General features: G+C 37.9%; 1 protein-coding gene across 3 annotated transcripts in view; it reads left to right on the top strand.

Moving 5' to 3' along the window:
• The window catches only part of DRC1 (dynein regulatory complex subunit 1), a 60871-nt gene continuing 38842 nt past the window's right edge, over nucleotides 1-22029 (top strand). For all 3 annotated transcript variants that reach the window (XM_074209921.1, XM_074209922.1, XM_074209923.1), the window contains exons 1-2: nucleotides 1-221; nucleotides 18340-18427. In XM_074209921.1, the coding sequence (XP_074066022.1) occupies nucleotides 76-221; nucleotides 18340-18427 (234 nt within the window). In that variant the 5' untranslated portion in view covers nucleotides 1-75. The remainder of the gene's footprint in view (nucleotides 222-18339; nucleotides 18428-22029) is intronic.

Below are 22029 nucleotides of genomic sequence, written 5' to 3'. Positions count from 1 at the left end.
CGCAGCCGGGCCATCCCCCTGGAGACGCGTGCCTAGCAACGGGGCTAAGGAGGCCGGCGGGTGGGCGGCGGAGCCATGGAGCTGCTCACGGAGGAGGAGGAGGAGGAGGAGGAGAACCTGGCCCCTCCGGTGAACGTGCCCTCCGTGAACTCGGATGACCCCCAAGAGCGGATCCAGGCTCGGCGGCTGCGCATCGCCGCCCGGCAGGAGAAGCGGAGGCGGTGAGAGGGCGCGGACGCGGGGGGGGGGGCTCCCGCTGCCGCTCAGCCCCCGCCTGCAGAGGGAGCCCTCGAGCCCTGCCGGGTGGGGGGGCGCGGGGCCGCCTGGGAGGCCGCGTCCGGCCGCGCCCCTCCTGCGCCCGAGGCCGAGCCGGGCAGCGCCACGAAACCAGGGCGGCTCCCCGCACTCATGCCCCGAGGCCCTCCAGCAGTTGTATTTCCAGGCCTCTCCTCGGGCGCATTTCCTAATTTGTACTGCCCGTGTTTCCACGTGGGTCATTCTCTCCAGGGTCCAAGACTCCCCCTTTTATTTTTATTTCCCCTTTACAGCACACCGCAGCCCGCAGCGAGCACTTAGCAGCTGCGGACTGCAGAGGCGGCAGGATGCGCGCAGAGGCGGCAGGTGGCTTCCGGGCCCAAGCGCCTCCAGTCCGCCGCGAGGCCGCGCGTTCCGGTGCCCGCTGCGGTCCAGGCGGGCTCGTGCCTTCCCGCCGCTGCCTGGGGCGGCACCGAGGGCCCCAGGGCCTGGGCTTGCGGAGCGCTGGGCTCCCAGGGCTGCGGTCCAGATCGGGCCTGCACTCTGCCCCTTGCGCCTCGACGTATTGCTGATGGGGAGATTGCAGCGTGTGGGAGAATTCAAGAGGCGTGTGATGAGATGGTATAGTCAGTGGCACACACGATTGGGGGCAGGGGATTCTGGAATCGAATTCTACCTCATGCACTCAGGTAGCTACGTAAGCCTCTCAGTTTCAGGCGGGGAGAAGAATCAACCTTCACTACCAATTCACAACATGACTGTGAGGTTCGGCAAACAGAAACATAGAATCATCTGGCTGTTATGATGATTCACTTAACTTCTATTAAATGGGCTTACTTGTAGGGCAAGTTCACTATGACTTCCTTTTGTGTATTAGTAACTGAGAAAGTGAATTCTAATCCTTGGTTGCACTGGGAGAACATTAGGAGAGACTAGGATAATCCCCACGGTCCTTTGTCATGTCAACATCACATTTTGAGTATACTGTTTAGTTCAAGGAGATAATTTGAAAAAAGAAATTGATAAGATGCAGAGAATCCCCAGAGAAGCAACCTAGATACAGATCCTGAAGACAATGTAGGAACCAAGGATGCTTAAGCCTAGAGGAGAGATTGACTTTGGAGGAGGCGGGTACTTAATAGCTATCTTCAAGTATTTCCAAGTCTGTCTATCATGGAAAACAAATGGTCTCCTTATCTTTAAGCAGTACAGGACAATGCTAGGAGAAATGGATGGAAGAGGCAAAGAGTAGGATAGCTTTCCTCACATGGAATCCAAAACTAAGGGTGAAGCTGGCTATTGTAGAAAATAGCTGGTTTCAGCTCACTGGAGGCTTTCAGGGAAGACTGGATGACCAGGTTAGCCCCTGTGTATTCCAGTCCAATCTACTAACCAAGAATGACATCTATAAAAATATCTGATATTGGAGACTAACAGTTTCTTCTTGAAGACCATAAGTTCTTCCCAGAGCAACCTATGCCATTTTTTCACTGTTGCCCCTCAGTAGGCAATGGCTCAGATGTTGTGATCCTGCAAAATTCTGTACAACTTTATAAGAAAAAAATTTATGATATTCCTTGGAGGGGAATAAAACGTATATTCATTTTTAAGATGTTTTTGTCCTTCTTTGTCAAAGAAGACCAAAATGACATCATTATGTCCAACTGTGGCTGATTAGACCAATACAAGCTCAGAATGCTCTACCATAGGTTGGGCAGAGATAGTCCATATGAACACCTGGGGTGGGTATTCTAAATTTACAGGTGTCACGTTTCCTTCCAGGCTTAAAAATTAGTCATAAAACCCTCACAGTTGCTCTTCATCTTGAGAAGATGGAGAAGCTTTTTGCATTCTCTACTGAATCTAGAACCACTAAATTTCAGATGTAAGAGTCTTCAGAGATAGTCTAGGCCAACATCCTACTAAAGGAAATTGACTATTCAACAATATCAGAGAATTGCCTGGGGATGCTGAGAGGATAAGTAACTTGTTCATGATCACATAACTAATGTATATGTTAAAAATGGAATTTGAACCCCAATTTTTTGACTCTATAGCCAGCTCATTAATTATTATACCATATTACCTCTTGCTATCAAATTAGTTTTCCTAAAATACTACTTTTTAGGAAATCTCTACCACTCTCTTTAAAAGAATACTCACACAGAGCAAGCACTCATAAGGGGGCCAGAAGAAGTGATACTGAGGATGATGATATTCAGTTGTGTCCTACTCTTCGTGACTCCATTTGAATTTTTCTTGGCAAAGCTATTGGAATGGTTTGCCTTTTCTTTCCTCAGTTCATTTTTGTGAGGTCCAAAATTGTTCAATTTAGAAAAACTACTAAAGAGCTTTGATACTTTACCCATTTATTAAAGGGACCAGACCCCTTTCAATGAATGGTACTTCAGGTCTTCCTCATGAGCTATTTTCTTCCTCTTAGTTTTATAGTGCTTAATACCCACATAATTCAAATGAAGCAAACTAATAATACAGAATCTTATGGGTTTACCCTTCAAGATCTAAACAAAATCCCATTGGTTGATAAACAAGCCAAAAAGTAGATCTTGACAGACCTGTCTAAATCTTTCAGGAGGTCCTAGAAAGCTGATGAACAGATCCATGACTGGGCAGATAACCAGATGTCACAACACCTCCACATTTCGGCAAACAGTCTCTTGGTCAAGTGCTCATGGTCATCTCCCCATGTTGGGCAATAGAGGGATGACAGGGAGGGGTAACAAAAATAGCTGAGGGACTTGTCTGTCATTGAGTTACCTCCACTAAGCTGGGCTTGGTCACCATGACAAGACAAAAACAAGGGAAGCTTCCTATGATTAAGCAAGTGAATTTACAATTCTCAATTTATAGCTTTGAGGCCTAATATCAGTACTTATAATTACTGCCTGATCAGTACTGATTAGAATAGAACATGAGTCCAGTTCATCATCTGTCATATTTTACAGATGATGAAACTGAGTTTCACAAGGTTAAATAACTTGCTCAGGGTCACACAACTAAAAGTGCCTGAGGCTAGATTTGAACTTAAGAAAATTAATCTTTTTGATTTTAGACTCACTACTTTATCTTCTGGGTCATCTAACTGCTCAAAAGAAGTATGTAGGTTTTATTATTTTTTCTCTAGCACTTTCATTGATTTTTCTGTTACTCAGGGTTCAGCTATCTTGTATTGAGTTTTTCAAAACTGTTCTTTTTTATGCTGTTCTTTTTTATTTTTTAATTTTATTTATTTTGTTAAATATTTCTCAGTTACGTGTAAAATCTTTTTAAAATTTTGAATTCCAAATCCTCTCCCTTCTCCCACCACTTCCTCTATTTTGAGGAGGCAAGTAGTTTGATATCAATTTTTATACAGTTTTTATTTGATTTTTCTCCACAATCCTGGGAGATGGCTAATTCAAATTTTGTTTGCCAGGAAGAGCCCATTTACTCTTGGGTATTCTGTTGTCTATACTACTAATCTGTATAACAATGGATTTCTGTTCCATAGATGAGGAAACTAAGAGATTAACTCACTTGTTCCAAGCCACATTGCCAGGTCTATAGATTCTAAACCTAGTGCTGTTTTCACTATGTCATGATTGAGAAAATCTAAGTACACTGTGATATCCACCTTTGGGCAGAGCAGGAAAAGGACTGTGACTGGATGCTCACTGGGCTAGAATTATATCTCTTACACATCAGATAGTTAGCTGCAGTCTGAGATTATGATCTTTCTTTAGAAGTTCAGGATAAAAACCGATTTCCTTGATCACTTCAAAAGGTAGGGAGACAGCTTACTCTTAACCGGTTTAGCTTTCTCTCACACCCAAACCCTTGCTATAGAGAAGACAATCATGAATAATGAGAAAGCAGATTTAATCAAACAAGCAATAAAACAAACTGAGGAAAATTATATTTATTAGTATAGATAATAGATAACAGAAGAGTAAATAAATATACTTTTCAACCCGAGCAAAATGAAATCTCAGTTCGTCCAAGAAGAGAATTTCACCCAAGAAATCTTTTCTTAATTTCTGGGATCCAAAGGACTTGTTCTGGGTAGGGCAGCTTCTCTCACTTGGAGCTTCCAGAAAATTTCCTGTCCATCCCTCACAATTTACTCCATGCTGCTTCTATTCATTTCATCTTCAAATATGCCATACACCATGCATCAGAGGATCTTTATCAATAAGGAATCAAATTTCCTTTATGACTACTATTTACAATACCACTTCTTAAAGATCTGTCCTTTAATCAGTAATCATGTCTCAGAGTCCTGTGGCTATCCAGGGATCTGCCTGAACATTCTGGGTCAGGGTTCCTTATACTTTTTTTTCCTAGTAACTTGGGTATCTTTGCTATTTCTCTCAAGTGACATTTCAGATCTCAACTTCATACATTTTTTCCCAGAATGCTCAATTCTGTTCCTTTCCCCCCCCACTCCTCAATACCTTTAATGCTCTCCTTGCTCATCTCTGCCTTCTTGCTCCCTCGACTTTGTTCAAGTCTCAGCTAAAATCTCACTTTTTTTTCAAGAAACCTTTCTCAGTCCTCTTTAATGCTAATATTTTACCCCTGTGATTATTTCCAATGTATCCTGTGTATACCTAAGTGTATGTTGTTTCCTATGTGAGATTGTAAACTTCTTAGATCAGAAGCTGTTTTTGACCTTTTTTTGAATCCCTAGCACCTTACATAAAGTCTGATACAAAGTTAGTCTTTAATATATACTTACTGACTTGATGTTCACTGAGTTTACTCACTAAGTATAGGAAATCAAAAAATAAGATGATTCTAATTTAGCTCTTTAAGTGATATGTTGAATTAGATGATTTTGCCACTGAGAGAACTGAGTTAGGACATTGGAAGGAAAATCATTTGAGGTAAATGTAGTTTTAGACATGCTGGGTGGAACAGGACGTGTTCAAATGAAAATATTGCTGGAGGATTGGTGTCACCAATTAAGATTTTGAGGGTTCTTGGAAATGAAGGAATTTACATTTGAGCCCTGGAGTTGAAAGTTTAAGATTATTTTCACAAACCTGCAAAGATTACAGATTAAAACCTTTTCTCCTCCTGGAGCGTCAGTAAGCAGCTTGAGAACAGGTCAAATAGCAAAGGACCAGGCCAGGTGCCTGAAGGAAAAGAAAGTGAAATGGAAAATAGCCAGGAGATCTGGCTGAACTGAGTGTGAGAAGGAAAAGGAGAGCCAGCTTTAAGGGCTGGCTTAATCCTGCCACATGGCATAGAGGCCCATAGTTCTCCAGCAGGCCTAGGTTGGGAGCACATGGCACTAGCTTAGGAGGGGAAAGAGCGCTAGATCACCATCCTTGCAAGGTGAAGGTAGGGTGAAGAAGACTGGGACTTGATTCTTTTCTGTAATGGATTGGACAAGACTGGAGCTTAAGGAGTAGTTTAGCACCTGGCTTTCAGGTATTCTTTCTTCAATAGGCCAGTTACGTGCTGTTCTTTCCTGTTCCAAGGTGTGTGTCCAACGTGTCATTTCCTGTGGAAGATGATTGTCATGCCAGCGTAAGCTTGACCCATCAATGATCAAGCTCAGGTAGACTGGAAACCAGAAGCTGGAGGTGGGGAAATGAGCTGAGGCCGCTTCCATCTTGGGAATTCACATTTAATAATGGAGTCACTTTGAACAACATGAAATTTGCAGACAGGCACAGATAATATTTTTCACAAAATTTTTTTCTAATCACAACATCTCCTATGTCCATTAACTCCCTGCATCAAAAATGTCTAGTGCACAGTTAAATACTTGAGAGTGGAGTGATTTAAGTCATAGATTCAGAAGTGACAATTGAAGCCATGAGAATATTTTTAAGTTCTCCTTGGGTCAGAGTTCAGATAGAGAAGAAGAGAGAATGGGAATGCTCATAGTTGGGGAGGCAGAAGGAAGAGGAGGAAACTGAGGTAAAGCAACGAGAAAAAAAGATATTGGACTTGAAAATGATATCATTCAAGAGAGTAAATTTAGAAGTTCTGGAGATAGATGTACCTCCAGATATAATCTGGAGCCATATTATAGTGGATTAAGATTGCAAGAGAAGATCTGGAAATGGAAGCTAAAAGTTTGGAGCCACCCAGTAGTTGAAGAAAGAATAGGATGGTAGTTGCAGGGTGAATTGGGTGAGAAAAAGATTTTTCCATGGAGACTTGAGTTTATTTGTAAGGAGAAGAGAAAGAAAGAGTCAAGGAACAATGACATCCAAGTTCAATATGATGAATATATGGAGATCCAGTCTTTTTATTTCTCTGTTTTTGGTAAATCATGCACTTTACAGAGAGGGGGTTTAAGAATTTAAATAAACGTTAGTTAAGATTCAAAGGTTTAAAATAGTGACAGGAAAACTGACCCTAGAATGAAGATGAAATGTTCTCAAGTTCTGATGAAGAATAAAGTAGGGAATAGTATTTAAGGGACTGCTATAAATATATGGAAACTAATTTAGATGTTAAGAAAATTGATTTTAAAAAAGGCAAGTAATTTAGAATGAATAAATCCGGAATGAACTGAGACTGACAATAAACATGAAGGAAAATACAAGGGGCAATTTTATCTACAGTGGGGGCTAGAGAAAAATCAAAGATAGGGATAGGACCTCTGCTAGGGTGAATGGGGTAAGGGAAAATAGAAGACAGAATTTCCCCAGCTCTTATTTTGCTTTTTCTTTTGACATATTTAATGTTTTATTTTTCTAATTACATGCAAAGATAGCTTTTTTTCCAGACTGATTAAAAAGTTATTTTTTTAATTAAGGCACACCTTAATAAATGGCACACCTCTCTCAAGGGGAGAAGGACAAGGAATCCCAGAAATGTTAGGTCTTATATGCAGTTTGAAAGTCTGTTCCTGACCCTTTGTGCCAATTGTTGGCTGGGGTCACAATTTTTTTTTAAAGATTTTATTTGAGTTTTACAATTTTTCTCCTAATATTACTCCCCCCCCCCCCCCCCGGAAAGCAATCTGTCAGTCTTTATTTTGTTTCCATGTTGTACATTGATCCAAATTGAGTGTGATGAGAGAGAAATCATATCCTTAATGAAGAAACAAAAAATATAAGAGATAACAAGCTCAGACAATAAGATATCTTTTTTTTTTCTAAATTAAGGGAATAGTCCTTGAACTTTGTTCAAACTCCACAGCTCTTTATCTGGATACAGGTGGTATTCTCCATTGCAGACAGCCCAAAATTGTCCCTGGTTGTTGTACTGATGGAATGAGCAAGTCTATCAAGGTTGAACGTCACCCACATGTTGCTATTAGGGTGTACAGTGTTTTTCTAGTTCTGCTTATCTCACTCAGCACCAGTCCATGCAAATTCCTCCAGGCTTCCCTGAATTTCCGTCCCTCCTGGCTTCTAATAGAAAAAAAGTGTTCCATGACATATATAAACCACAGTTTGCTAAGCCATTGCCCAATTGAAGGACATTTACTTTTTTTCCAGTTCTTTGCCACCACAAACAGGGCTGCTATGAATATTTTTGTACAAGTGATGGTTTTACCCTTTTTCATCATCTCTTCAGGCTATAGACCCAGTAGTGGTATTGCGGGATCAAAGGGTATGCTCATTTTTGTTGCTCTTTGGGCGTGGTTCCAAATTGCTCTCCAGAAAGGCTGGATGAGTTCACAGCTCCACCAACAGTGTAATAGTGTCCCAGATTTCCCACAACCCTTCCAGCAATGATCATTATCCTTTCTGGTCATATTGGCCAGTCTGAGAGGTGCAAGGTGGTACCTCAGAGAAGCTTTAATTTGCATTTCTCTAATCAGTAATGATTTAGAGCAATTTTTCATATGGCTATGGATTGCTTTGATCTCCTCATCTGTAAATTGCCTTTGCATATCCTTTGACCATTTGTCAATTGGGGAATGGCTTTTTTTTTAAAAATAGGACTCAGTTCTCTATATTTTAGAAATGAGTCCTTTGTCAGAATCATTAGTTTACTACATCCAAGTTTACTACATTTCTTTTGATCCTGGTAACAGTGGTTTTTTTCTGTGCAAAAGTTTTTTAGTGTAATCGAAATCATCTAGTTTGTTTTCAGTGCTGTTCTCCATCTCTTCCTTAGTCATAACCTGCTTCCCTTTCCATAGATCTGATAGGTAAACTAGTCCTTGATCTTCTAATTTGCTTATAGTATTGTTTTTTATGTCTAAATCCTGTAACCATTTGGATCTTATCTTGGTAAAATGTGTGAGGTGTTGGTCTAATCTAAATTTCTTTTATACTAACTTCCAATTTTCCCATCAGTTTTTATCAAGGAGAGAGTTTTTATCCCAATAGCTGGACTCTTTGGGTTTATCAAACAGCAGATTACTATAATCCTTTCCTGCTGCTGCTCCTAGTCTATTCCACTGGTCCACCACTCTTATTTCTTAGCCAATATCAAATAGTTTTGATGACTGATGCTTTATAATATAATTTTAGATCAGGTAGGGCTAAGCCCCTTCTTTTGCACTTTTTTTTCATTAAATTACTGGAAATTCTTGACTTCTTATTTCTCCATATGAATTTACTTACCACTTTTTCTAATTCATTAAAGTAATTTTTTGGAATTTTGATTGGTAGGGTACTAAACAGGTAGTTTAGTTTTGGTAGAATTGTCATTTTTATATTAGCTCTACCTATCCACAAGCAGTTGATATTTGCCCAGTTATTTAAATCTGATTTAATTTATGTGAGAAGTGTTTTATAATTGTTTTCAAAAAGTTTCTGAGTCTGCCTTGGCAAATAGACTCCCAAGTATTTTATATTGTCTGAGGTTACTTTGAATGGGATTTCTCTTTCTAGCTCTTCCTGCTGTATCTTGCTAGACGTATATAGAAAAGCTGAGGATTTATGAGGGTTTATTTTATAACCTGCAACTTTGCTAAAATTGCTAATTGTTTCCAGTAGTTTTTTGGATGATTTCTTGGGATTCTCTAGGTAGACCATCATGTCATCTGCAAAGAGTGAGAGTTTTGTCTCTTCCTTCCCAATTCTAATTCCTTCAATTTCTTTTTCTTCTTTAATTGCCAATGCTAACATTTCTAATACAATATTGAATAATAGTGGTGATAATAGGCACCCTTGTTTCACCCCTGATCTTATTGGGAATGCCTCTAGCCTCTCCCCATTGAGTATAGTGCTTGTTGATGATTTCAGATAGATATTGCTAATTATTCTAAGGAACAGTCCATTTATTCCTACACACTCTAGTGTTTTTAGTAGGAATGGGTGCTGTATTTGGTCAAAAGCTTTTTCAGCATCTATTGGTATGATCATATAATTTCTGATATGTTTGTTGTTGATATAATTGAGTATACTAGCAGTTTTCCTAATATTGAACCAACCCTGAGATAAATCCTACTTGATCATAATGTATTCTCCCAGTGATAACTTGTTGTAATCGTTTTGCTAAGATTTTATTTAAGATTTTTGCATCTATATTCATTAGTGAGATAGGTCTATAATTTTCTTTCTCTGTTTTAACTCTTCCTGGTTTAGGTATCAGCACCATATTGGTTTCATAGAAAGAGTTAAGCAGAGTTCCATCTTCCCCTATTTTCCCAAAGAGTTTGTATAGAATTGGAACCAATTGTTCCTTAAATGTTTGGTAGAATTCACTTGTGAATCCATCAGGCCCTGGAGATATTTTCTTAGGGAGTTCAATGATGGCTTGTTGATTCTGAGCTAGGGTTGCTTAGGTATTTAATCTCTTCTTCATTTAACCTGGGCAACTTATATTTTTGTAAATATTCATCCATTTCACTTAGATTATCAAATTTATTGGCATAGAGTTGGGCAAAATAATTTCAAATTGTTACTTTAATTTCCTCCTCATTGGTGGTGAATTCACCTTTTTCATTTATGATACTAGCAATTTGGTTTGCTTTTTTCTTTTTTTTTAAATCAAATTGACCAGAGGTTTATCAATCTTATTGTTTTTTTCATAAAACCAACTTTTGGTTTTATTTATTAATTCAGTAGTTTTTTTGCTTTTGATTTTATTAACTTCTGCTTTAATTTTTAGAATTTCTAATTTGGTATTTAATTGGGGATTTTTGATTTGTTCTTTAATTTTTTTAGTTGCATGTTTAGTTCATTGATTTCCTCTTTCTCCAATTTATTCATGTAAGCATTTAGAGCTATAATATATCCCCTGAGAGTCACTTTGAATGAATCCCATAGGTTTTGTTATGTTGTTTCATTATTATCATTATCTAGGATAAAATGGTTCATTTTTTCTATAATTTGTTTTTTTGGTCCACTCATTTTTTAAAATGAGGTTATTCATTTTCCAATTTATTCTGGGTCTATATCTCCTTGGTCCAGTATTGCATATGACTTTTATTGCATTGTGATCTGAGAAAGATATGTTTATTATTTCTGCCTTTCTGCAGTTGATCATTAGGTTTTTATGTCCTAGTACATGGTCAGTTTTTGTATAAGTTCTATGTATTGCAGAGAAAAAGGTATATTCCTTTTCATCCCCATTCAGTTTCCTCCATCAGCCTACCATATTTAGTTTTTCTAACAATCTATTTATCTCCTTAACTTCTTTCTTGTTTTTTTTTATGATTCGATTTATCTAGAGTTTTGCTGTCTATGTCTTCCTGTAGTTCTTTGAGCTTCTCCTCTAAGAATTTGGATGCTGTTCCACTGGGTGCATACATATTCAGTATTGAAATAACTTTATTGTCTATGGTACCTTTGAGGAGGATAAAGTTTCCTTTATCTCTTTCCTTATCTCTTTTAATGCTGTCTATTTTTGCAGCTGCTTTGTCTGAGATAAGGATTGCTAGCCCCTGTTTTTTTTCACTTCAACTAAAGCAAAATATATTTTGCTCCAACCTTTTACCTTTACTCTATATATATCTCTCTGCTTCAAATGACTTTCTTGTAAGCAGCATATTGTAGGATTCTGGTTTTTAATCCACTCTGCTATTCTCTTATATTTTAAGGGAGAGTTCATCCCATTAACATTCAAAGTTACAATTATTAATTCTTTATTGCCCTCCTTGCTATCTTCCCTCTGTTTGTATTTTCCCCTTCCCCCCTTATCTGTATTCCCCAGTATTTTCTTTCTGAATACCACTCCCTTCAGTGTGTTTGCCCTCTTATATCACACCCTCCCCTTTCTTTCCCCTTCCCTTTTTTTCCCTTTTCCCTTCCATTCCTTTTGTAAGTTCCCCCTTTTCCCCTCCCTCTTCCTTACTCCATCCCCCCTTCCCTTTTCCCCTTTTACTTGAAAGGTTAGATGTTTTTTAAGTTAACTGAGTATGTGTAAGTTGACTTTAAGCCAAGTCTGATGAGAAGATGATTCAGGTATTTCTCATCTCCTCCTTCTTCCCCTCTATTACCATAGGCATTCTGTACCTCTTAGTGTAATGAGATTTACCCCCTTCAATCCCCTCCTTCCTCCCATCTCCTTCCTGTCCCCCTTTTTAAGGAGGTAGTGTTTTAAAAATCTTTCTATCTGAGTCATAGAATATTCTGAGTATCTATCACTTCTAGCTAAGTGTATTCCATCTAATAAGAGTTTAAATTCTTGAGAGTTATTAGAGTCTGGGTTTATATTGGGGTTATAGCCAGTTACATCCCATTGGATAGCAGTCTCATGGATAGGTCATGAATGTTCATCACTTCTGGCTAGGTATAATCTCTCTGTTAGAGGTACAAATCTCAAGATTTATGAGAATCTTTTCCTCCATGCTGGGATATAGTCAGTTTCAACTTATTTGATAGCAGTTTTTTTTTTCTTTTGCAGCCCCCCCCCCCCTTAACCTTTTCATGTGTCTCTTGAATCTCCTGTTTGATGTCCAGATTTTCTATTTAGCTCTGGTCTTTTCATCAGGAATTTTTGGAATTTTTCCATTTTGTTAAATGTTCAGCTTTTTCCCTGGAAGAGAAGGCTCAGCTTTGCAGGATAGTGGATTCTTGGCTGCATTCCAAGCTCCCTTGTTCTTTGAAATATCTCATTCCAGGCCCTTCGATCCCTTAATGTTGATGCAGCCAGGTCCTGTGTAATCCTTACTGTGGCTCCTTGATATTTAAATTGTTTCTTTCTGGCTGCTTGCAGGATTTTCTCTTTTATCTGATAGTTCTGGAATTTGATCACAACATTCCTTGGTGTTTTCATTTTAGGATCTTTTTCTGGAGAGGATCAATGTATTTTTTCAATAACTACTTTGCCCTCTGGTTCATGATATCAGGGCAATTTTCCATAACTAGATCTTGTAATATTAAGTCCAGGCTTTTTTTTCTCTTCAATGTTTTCAGGAAGTCCAATAATTCTCAGGTTGTCCCTCCTTGACCTTATTCTTGAGGTCACTGGTTTTGCTGATGAGGTATTTTACATTTTCTTTTCTTTTCTTTCTATCTTTTGATTTTGTTGAACAGGCTCTTGCTGTCCCATGAAGTCATTATTTTCTGCAGATTCCATTCTTTTTTTTTTTTTTAGGGAGGAGTTTTCTTCATTAACATTTTGCAACTCCTTTTCCAGTTGGTCAATTCTACTTTTGAAAGAGCTTTCAATTTGCCCAATTGAGGATCCAAGAGAATTATTCTCATTTTTTATTTGTCCAATTGAGGATCTGAGAGATTTAGTCTCATTTTGTATTTGACCAATTGTATTTTCTAAGGATTTGTTTTCTTGTTGCAAGGTATTAATTATCTCTCCCAAATTTTCCAGTTGATTTTAAACTCCTTCCTTATTTCTTCAAGGAAGTCTTTCTGTGCTGGAGACCAGATCATATTCTCTTAAGAGGTTCTAGGTCCTTTCTCCATTTTGCTAAGACCTTTGTTGGGGAGGGGCTGGCTCACAGGGAGTTTGGTGTTGGGATTGCTAGAGGCTTTACTCACTGAGTGAATTTCTCTGGCTGGCTAGTAGGAGGTGCTGGTTGCTTTCTCTGGAGTGTCTGTGACCTTGATTGAGGCCTTCTCCCTTAGCTTGAAGGGAGGGGTAGAAACTATTGAATCCTTTTGCCTTCAGTCAGTGGTGAGCTTTACCCTGGGGCGAGGTCATCCCTATCCCTATTGTCAGCTGGACTGGTTCTTCTGCTCACACACCTGTGCCTGAGGCAGAAGTAGTCTGTAATTGTTTGTTCTGGGAAGAGGCCTCAGCTGCAATGGAGGTGTGGACTCATAGTTCCTCAGACCGAGAAGCCCAAGGATGGTGTCCAAAGCTCTCCTGCACTTTAACTCTTCCCCCCAGCCCTGTTGGCAACCTCTAGAGGGTGAGCCCTGACACCAGTGCCTCTGCTCCCTAGTTGACTCAAGTCCCCATGGTCTAGCCCTGCCGCTGATTAAGCAGGTCCAGCCCTCGGGCCCTTAGTTTCCCTGGCTGCAATTCAGCTGCTAATCTGTCTGATCCAGGGCTGATCCGCCTTCTGTGTCCAGACTCACCAGCCTGGACTTGCACCCTGTGCAAGAAAAATCCCAAGGTAGATGTTCTTTCTCCTGGCTTTTATTTCTGGGTTTTGTGGGTCAGATTTCTCTTAAGAGGTTTGTTTCATATCATAGATGGGGAAAGATCAGGAGACTTTAGTACTGTGCCCGTCTTCTCTCTGCTATCTTGGGCAGAAGTCCCAAATATAGCTTTCAATTTTGATCTTTTTGTAAACTTTGTAGTTCCCTATTTTACTACCATCCTTTCTTCCCTCCCCTTAGTTGCTGTCTTTTTTTGCGTGTGTATGTGTGTGGGGTGCAAGCAATGTTAAATGACTTGCCCAGGATCACACAGTTAGTCAGTATCTTAGGTCAAACTTGAACTTAGGTCCTCCTGACTCTTAAGGTATGTGCTCTATCTACTATGCCATCTTTTGCCAGATTTTTGATTAAGGAGAATGACTTTTGGACTAGGAAACAAATAATAAAAGAATTAATAAGCATTTGAAATTCAAGGTTAATATTAAGATTTTGAGAGCATTTTCCTACTTTCATTGAGTTCAAGTGACCAGGATCAGATGAACCACATCCCCAGGAAGGTGTATGATTAAATAAAAAGAGTGACCAATTTAAGGTTAGATGACTTGGGCTCAAATCTCAACTTTTTCATTATTTACCTTTGCTTGTGGCCTTTGGGAATCAAGCAATCAACCAGCAAGCATTTGTTGAGAATTATGGGTCAGACACTGCTAGAACCTGGAGATAAATGAAGAGACAAAAGTGAAGTCATTCCTTACTTAAAGAGCTTGTATTATAATGCAGAAAAGAAAAAGGTGCTTAGGTGGATGATTATAACCTAGATAACAAGATGATTTGGTGGGGGCCACAGAGAAAGGGCTCATGTAGAAACTATGTTTGAACTAAATTTTGAAAGGAATATCTATTGATTTTTGGAGAGGAGAAGAATATTATGAAATGCAAAATGGATAATTTCTATTGTATTAAGTTAAAAAGTTTTCCATAAATAAAACCAATGCAGCTAAGATTAGAAGGAAAGCAGAAAACTGAGAGACAGTTGTTACAACCAGTGTTCCTGATAAAGGCTTCATTTCTAAAATATATAGAGAATTGATTCAAATTTATATGTGTACAAGTCATTTCCCAATTGTTAAATGGTCAAAGCTATGAACAGGTACTTTCCAGATGAAGACATTAAAGCTATATATCATCATGAAAAAATGCTCTGAATCACTATTAATTAGAGAAGTGCAAATCAAAACAACTCTGAGGTAGCACCTGACATCTCTCAGATTGGTCAATATAACAGAGAAGGGAAATGATAAATGTTGGAGGAGATATGGGGAAACTAGGACACTAATTTTGGTAGAGTAGTGAACTGATCCAATCTTTTAGGAGAACAATTTGGAACTACTAAAGGGCAATAAAACTATATATACCCTTTGATCTAGCAATACCACTCTTAGGTCTGTATCCCAAAGAAATCACAAAAAAGGGAAAAATACCAACGTGTAGAAGAATATTCATAACAGCTTTTTGTGGCAGCAAAGAATTTGACATTGAAGGAATGACCATCAATTGGGGATTGACTGAACAGCTGAACTATATGAATGTTATGGAATGTGGTTGTTCTATAAGAAATAATGAGCAGGTGGATTTCAGAAAAACCTGAAAAGACTTAAATGAACTGATGCTGAGTGATCAGAACCCCAGAAGAACATTGGACACAGTTACAGCAACATTGTGTTGATCAACTGTGATACACTTAGCTTTTCTTAGCAACACAGTGATCAAAGATAATTCTAAAAGACTTGTGATGGAAAATGCCATCCACATCTAGAGAAATAACTATGGAATCTGAATGTAGATCAAAGCATACTTTTTTCATTTTAAAAAAATTTAATTTACTTTTTTCATTTTTAATTATTATTTTTTTTAGGTATTTGTAAGGCAAATGGGGTTAAGTGGCTTGCCCAAGGCCACACAGCTAGATAATTATTAAGTGTCTGAGACCGGATTTGAACCCAGGTATGCCTGACTCCAGGGCCGGTGCTTTATCCACTGCGCCACCTAGCCTCCCCTTACTTTTTTTTCATTTTTTAAAATTTATTTTTACCTTCTTGTGTTTTTCCTCTTTTATTCTGATTCTTTTTTCACAGCATAACTAGTTTGGAAGTATGTATAACATGATTGTGCATTTATAACCTGTATCAGATTACTTGCCATTTTAGCAAGGGGAGAAAAAAAAGAATGCTGAAAATTGCCTTTACATAAAATTGGGAAAATTAATTAATTAATTGATTAGAAACAAACTAACCCCCTCCCCCCCAAAAAAAGAAAAGAAATTGGGGATTCCAAGAGGCAGAGGTAAGAAGAGAATACCTTTTTTAGAATATTTTTTCAAATATATGTAAAACTTTTTAACATTCAATTAACAAATTTTGAGTTCCAGATTCTCTTCTTCCTTCCCTCCCTTTGACATTCATGGAAAGGCAGCAATTTTATGTAAGATACTTGAGCAGTCATATAAAACATTTTCATAGTAATCTGACTTTAAAAGAAAACATAAAAGATTTAAAACTTAGATCTGCATTCAGTCCCATCAGTTTGTTCTCTGGAGGTGGATAGCATTTTTCAACACAAAGCATTTTAGAATTGTCTTTGACCATGATATTATTGTTGATCAGTGCACAATATTACTGTTACTGTGTATTGTTCTCCTGGTTCTGCTTATTTCATTTTGCATCAGTTCATGTTAAGTTTTTCTGAAATAATCCTACTTGTTATTTCTTATAGCACAGTAGTATTCCATCATAATCAAATGCCATAAATTGTTTAGTGGTTCTCTTAATTGATGACATGCCCTCAATTTGGAGAGAATGTATTCCTTGCATATAGGAGAGCAAATACAAAGATTTGTTGATGGGAAATAGGATGTGGACCAGATTGATGGGACCATAGAGTTCATGAAAGGAAAATGGCAGCTAAGAGGGCTGAAAAGATAATTGGGACCAGGCTGCAAAGGAATTTAAATGACATGATAGTTTATCTTTGATAGAGGGGTAATGGGTAGTCATTGAAGGTTATTGAGTAGGACAGTGACATTGGCAGACTTATGCTTTAGGAAATTCACTCTGACAGACATAATGGAGGATGAATTTGGGTGAAGAAAAACCTGAGGCAAGGAGCCCAGTTAGGAGGATGTTATTATAGTCCAAGTGAGAAGTGATGAGGGTCAGAACCAGAACAGTTGCTATGTGAGTAGAGAGAATGGGATAAATATGAGATATGTAGTAGGGATAGCTATGGTAAGATTTGGCAGCAGTTTGGCTATGTGGGATCTAGGAGAGTAAGAGGTTTAAGATGAAATGAATAATGAACCTGAATGACTGAAGGGGTAGTGGTGCCCTTGACAGTAAAAGGGAAGTTGGGTAAAAGGACGGATTTGGGGAGAAGATTTAGTTCTGTTTTCGACATGTTTAGTTTAGATGCTTTGGGGACAAGTGTCCGACAAAACTATCTCTTTTATCTATCTATCTATCTATCTATCTATCTATCTATCTATCTATCTATCTGCCTATCTATCTAATTTTTGTCTGCCATTGCAAAGAAAGAAAATTGGAAAATGGAGGTAGACAAGTGTAGCCAGTAGTAGAGGTGTAAAGTATAAGAAGACAATAAAGGTAAGGAGATTCCTTGCAAAAAGTAAAATGAAGTGGACTACCTCAGGAGACAGTCCCTTCCCATCCCTGTCTCTTCTTCCCCATCAGAAGTCCTTAATAAAATGTTTGTAAGGTTATTTGTCAGTGATGATGCAGGGGATTTATTAAGGTATGGACTGAACTAGAAGATCTCTGAGATTTCCCCCTCCCTTCCTCCATCCAACTCTGAAATTCAGCAATACATTTCACTTACAGAGTTTAAATGTGAATATTTGTGCAGTGAGATAGTTCAGTAGGTAGAATACTGAACATGGAGTCAGGAAGACTAGAGTTCAAATCCTAAATATATGTCCTGGGCAAATCATGTAATTTCTTTGAGCCTTAGTTTTCCTTATTATAAAATGGAAATTATGAGAATGTCTATCTCTAGGATCAAATAAGATATATATATATATATTATATAAAATAAAGCATAAATAAAGCACTGTATAAATGCTATCAATCATCATCATCATCATCATTAATGAAGTAGACCAACTAAAGATTATCTTTTGTCATCTTTTTTCCTTTATTGCTCACTTCTTTGAGATTTTTTTAGTCTTCTGGAATGTCATTCCTGAGATTAGCATTCCTGAGATACTTTTTTTAATTTGGTTACAGTTTGATAATGGCAATGGTAGCTAATTTACATACCTTATCATACTCCATCTTCACATCAATCCTGTAAAGTAGGTACTAGATATATTATTATCCTCATTTTACAGTTGAAGAAATAAAGTTATTATTCTCCCAGTAAGTGTCAGAGGGGAGACTTAAACCTAGTTCTTTTTCAAAGGAAGTAGAAAAGACTAGCATGTGAGATAAGTTCAATTTACCCCAAATTTAGAAGGCAAGTTCATTTCCTTGCATCTGTCAAGGATTGTAGAATATTCAGTTTCTCCTTTGAAATAAGAATCCTTTGTTATTGCAGAATAATGATTTTGTTTCTCCCTCTTCATTTTTTTCCACTCTAGGGAAGCACTTGGAGATGATCTAGATCGAAAGAAGGAAAGTGAGGAAGACCAGTCCAAGAGCTTCAAACAGAAAGAAGAAAGCAGACTGGTGAGGACTAGGTAGCAAAGCATATAATGTAGGATAGTTTTGTAAAGGTCACCAAGTCTTAATAGCTCTTTTTCTTTTAAATAAATCTATAAGACTGAAAAGGTCCTCTGTAGACAAACTAGTCCATTTCTGTGTCTTCTGACAGAACTACACTTAATACTAGACTAGAACTTTCCTAGTTTGAGGCCTCCTAAGTGAAAGAATTTCCTTCATCTCTCAATACAGTTCTTTATTATTCCTATGCTCAAAAAGATTTTTTTTAAAATTTTTTCTTGTCCCTCAAATAAGACCAAAATCTCTAACCTGATATTCAGGGTTCCTCATGATACTGCCTTCAATTTCTTGTCTTTCTTTGTTTTCTACCAGTTTCTCAAATATGGTCAGTTTCCATATATTTCTGAATCTTTGCTCATGTTTATCAAGCTTTCCTGGGATGTTCTTTTCCTTCTTCTTTGTCCTTCCAAATTCTGTCCATTATATTGGATCCTTTTTCAAACTTTAGCTTCCCATTCATTTTCCTTCCTCTGAACTTTACCACTTGTATCATTGATTTAGGATTACATAATGCTTTTCATCTCACTTTTTAATGGTAGGTATATCTTATCTCTCAATAAGAGTGTAAGACCTTTGAGAACATATTGTTGTCAGGTATTCAGGTGAGTAGGGGATTAAGTTCTATTTTGAGTATTTTGAGTGTGTGTTTGGATGTTGGTATGCAGAATTGGAGCTCAGACTGGTATTTGATATATAGATATGGATATATAGATCTCAAGAGTCACTAGTGCATAAATGATAATTAATCCCATAAGAACTGAAGGAAATGAGAAAGATTATAGAGAGAAAATAAAAGACCTAAGGAGAGTCTGAGAGGATACCTAGATTTAGGCGACTGAAATACAGATGAAAATCCAGCAGAGAAAATTGAGGAGTAGTTAAGTGCTTAAAGAGATCAAAAAGGATGAAGACTGAGAAAAACCTACATATTTGGCACTTAGAGAACACTGCAACTTCACCTTGGACAGTTTCTATTGAATGAGTTTGGAAGCTTCATTGTAGAGAGTTTAGAATACAGTGAAAGGAGAGAAAGTGAAGTCATCAAATGTAGATGACTTTGTCAAGGCAATTTAGCTACAAAAGGGAAGGGAGATACAAGGAGACAGATAATACAGATGGATGGATTGAGTGAGGGTTTAAGGATGGGAGAGACATAGGAGTGTTTGTAGGCAGCATGGAAAGAACCAGTAGATAGGGAGAGATTAAAAATTGGGAGTAGAGAAGACAATGTGGGTAATCTGCTAGAAAAACCTAATTTTTTTTTCCTTTTGAAGAAAACCACAACGTCAGGGAAGTGATGCCATGACAAGCTTATGAATTTGGTTTGAGTGAGGGGTGCTGTGCTAAGTCACCAGCCTCAATTCCTCCTCCAAAGCCATCTGGGTCCAGTAGCCAGATGTGGGTCAGGATGACTGGAGATGGTCCTGGATGTGAGGCAGTCAGGATTAAGTGACTTGCCCAGGGTCACACAGCTTGTAAGAGTCAAGGGTCTGAGACTGGATTCAAACTCCTGTCCTCCTGACTCCATGTCCAGTGGTCTATCAACTGCACCACCTAGCTGCTATAGAAAAGCCTCAGAAGATGTTGTCAAGAATACATGTAGATGAGTTGATTTCCCTTGACAACCTGTCATATCAAGAAGAGGACAGAGGTGGATGTAAAATATTCCAGTTGTAGTATGGGATAAAAGGTTTGTCAGAGAGGTGTAAAATAGAATTGAAAACAAATGCTGATATTACTAATTTATCTAAGACTGGTAATTGCCCCCTGCCTGAGTCTGTGGTCCATAGAATAGGGTCCTTTTCACTGGTAGCTCTTTTTCATTTAGTTCATAATTCTAATCATACAAAATTTTTAGCAATGTAGGGAAGTGTCCTAAGAATGCTTAATGGTGAGCTGTTGGTACCTAGAGGCTTTTTTTTTTTTTTAATTTTGCTTTGCATTTAACTTTGACCTGGTCCTTGTTTTAGGAACTGTGGGGTTGAAATCATTTTAGTGAGAGAGGACATTCACCAATAAAAAAAAAAGAAAAGAAAAACCATGGAATTTAACAAAGATTTAATAAATGACTACTATGTACATAAAAGGCTAGGTTACTTCTTTTTCATATCTGTGAAACTAGTTTGTCAGGAGGTAAAAAATCTTGTTATAGAATTCCTTGATTGAAGAGTTTAGAAGTATAATGTTGTTGCCTTTCCTTCTTTTTTCTATAGTGAAAACTATATTGGATTCAGAGTTAAGAGATGTGAGTTCAAGTCTTCCCTCTAACTCACCAGAGGGTATATGAACCTGGGCAAATCACTTAATAGCTTTGATTTTTATCTATAAAATAAGGAGTTTTCATTCAATGGGATCTCTGACACCACCCAACTCTAAATCTATGATCCTTTGGTCTCTTTCTAAAGCTTTTAAAATCTTTACACTAAGGGAATATGGACTAGATCTGTGATTTCTTTGGCACAAGGTCTCCTGGATAAGAAAATACCCTTTACCATGTCAGATCAGCACTTTTATGTAATCTTTTAATATCTTAGAGACAGTGGTGGGATTGAGCCAGTTAGCACCTGTTTGGCAGAACCAGTACCTAATTTTATGTTGAGTTTGGTGAACCAGTTGTTAAAATGGCACTTTTAATCTAAGGTAGGTGCCTGGGCAGCCACCCAATGTGGAAATGCCAAATTTATATTCCTTACTCTCTTTTAATGTTCATTTAGCATTTTCTAGGTACCTATAGTAATGTTCAATGAAAAAAAGTTTATGCTTGTTGTAGTATTTATTCATTTCTTAAAACTCATTATTCCTTTGATGAAATACTACATTTTAATCCCTTCTTTTTTGTTATTCCAATGAAAAAAGTGCCAAACAACTGGGGGTAAACAGGCTGTCATTTATTTCTGCTTTGTTTTATGGCCAACCCCCCCCCCCCCCCCCCCCGAGATTATAAACTGGTATTCCCTGGATGGTGAAACCAGCAGGAAGCTGAGGAACCAATAGAAATATAGATTTCAAGGGTTGTCTTATCATCCATTTTGGAAACCATGAAAATAGAAGGAAAAAAAAAGTAGGAATAGGTAGAATGAGTTTTAGTTCTGCATGTGTTCCAACATTAGTTGCTGTGGTCACATGGCTGCTTTTGCTTCATAAAGATACATTTGCTTACTGGGAGTAATATAACAATCTAGTTTTGTGTGCTTTTTTATTTTTCTTATTTTAGTATTAAATACATGAAATATTAAACTCCTTTTTGTTATATCTTTTTCTATACTTAAAACACTCATTAGGGCAGAGTTGTTAACTTATTTGAATCATACTACTGTTTAGAGAGTTGCCTAAAGCATTGACTTACCCAAGGTCACTTAGATAGTATGTGTCAATGGCAATTCTTGAACCTAGCTCTTCTGAGTTTTTAAGGATGGCTCTCTATCCACTATATCCTGCTGCTTCTACTAAGTAAAGATTAATCATAAAAGCCTGACAGTTGTCCTTCATCTTTTGAGGAAATGGAGAAGGAATTTTTCCCATTCTCATATGAATCTCGAACCACAAAA

Source organism: Macrotis lagotis, chromosome 1, assembly GCF_037893015.1.
Source record: "Macrotis lagotis isolate mMagLag1 chromosome 1, bilby.v1.9.chrom.fasta, whole genome shotgun sequence".
In the NCBI taxonomy this organism is placed as follows: Eukaryota; Metazoa; Chordata; class Mammalia; order Peramelemorphia; family Peramelidae; genus Macrotis; species Macrotis lagotis.
The sequence above is the reverse complement of the archived record's forward strand: the minus strand, read 5'-3'. Positions and strand labels throughout refer to the sequence as shown.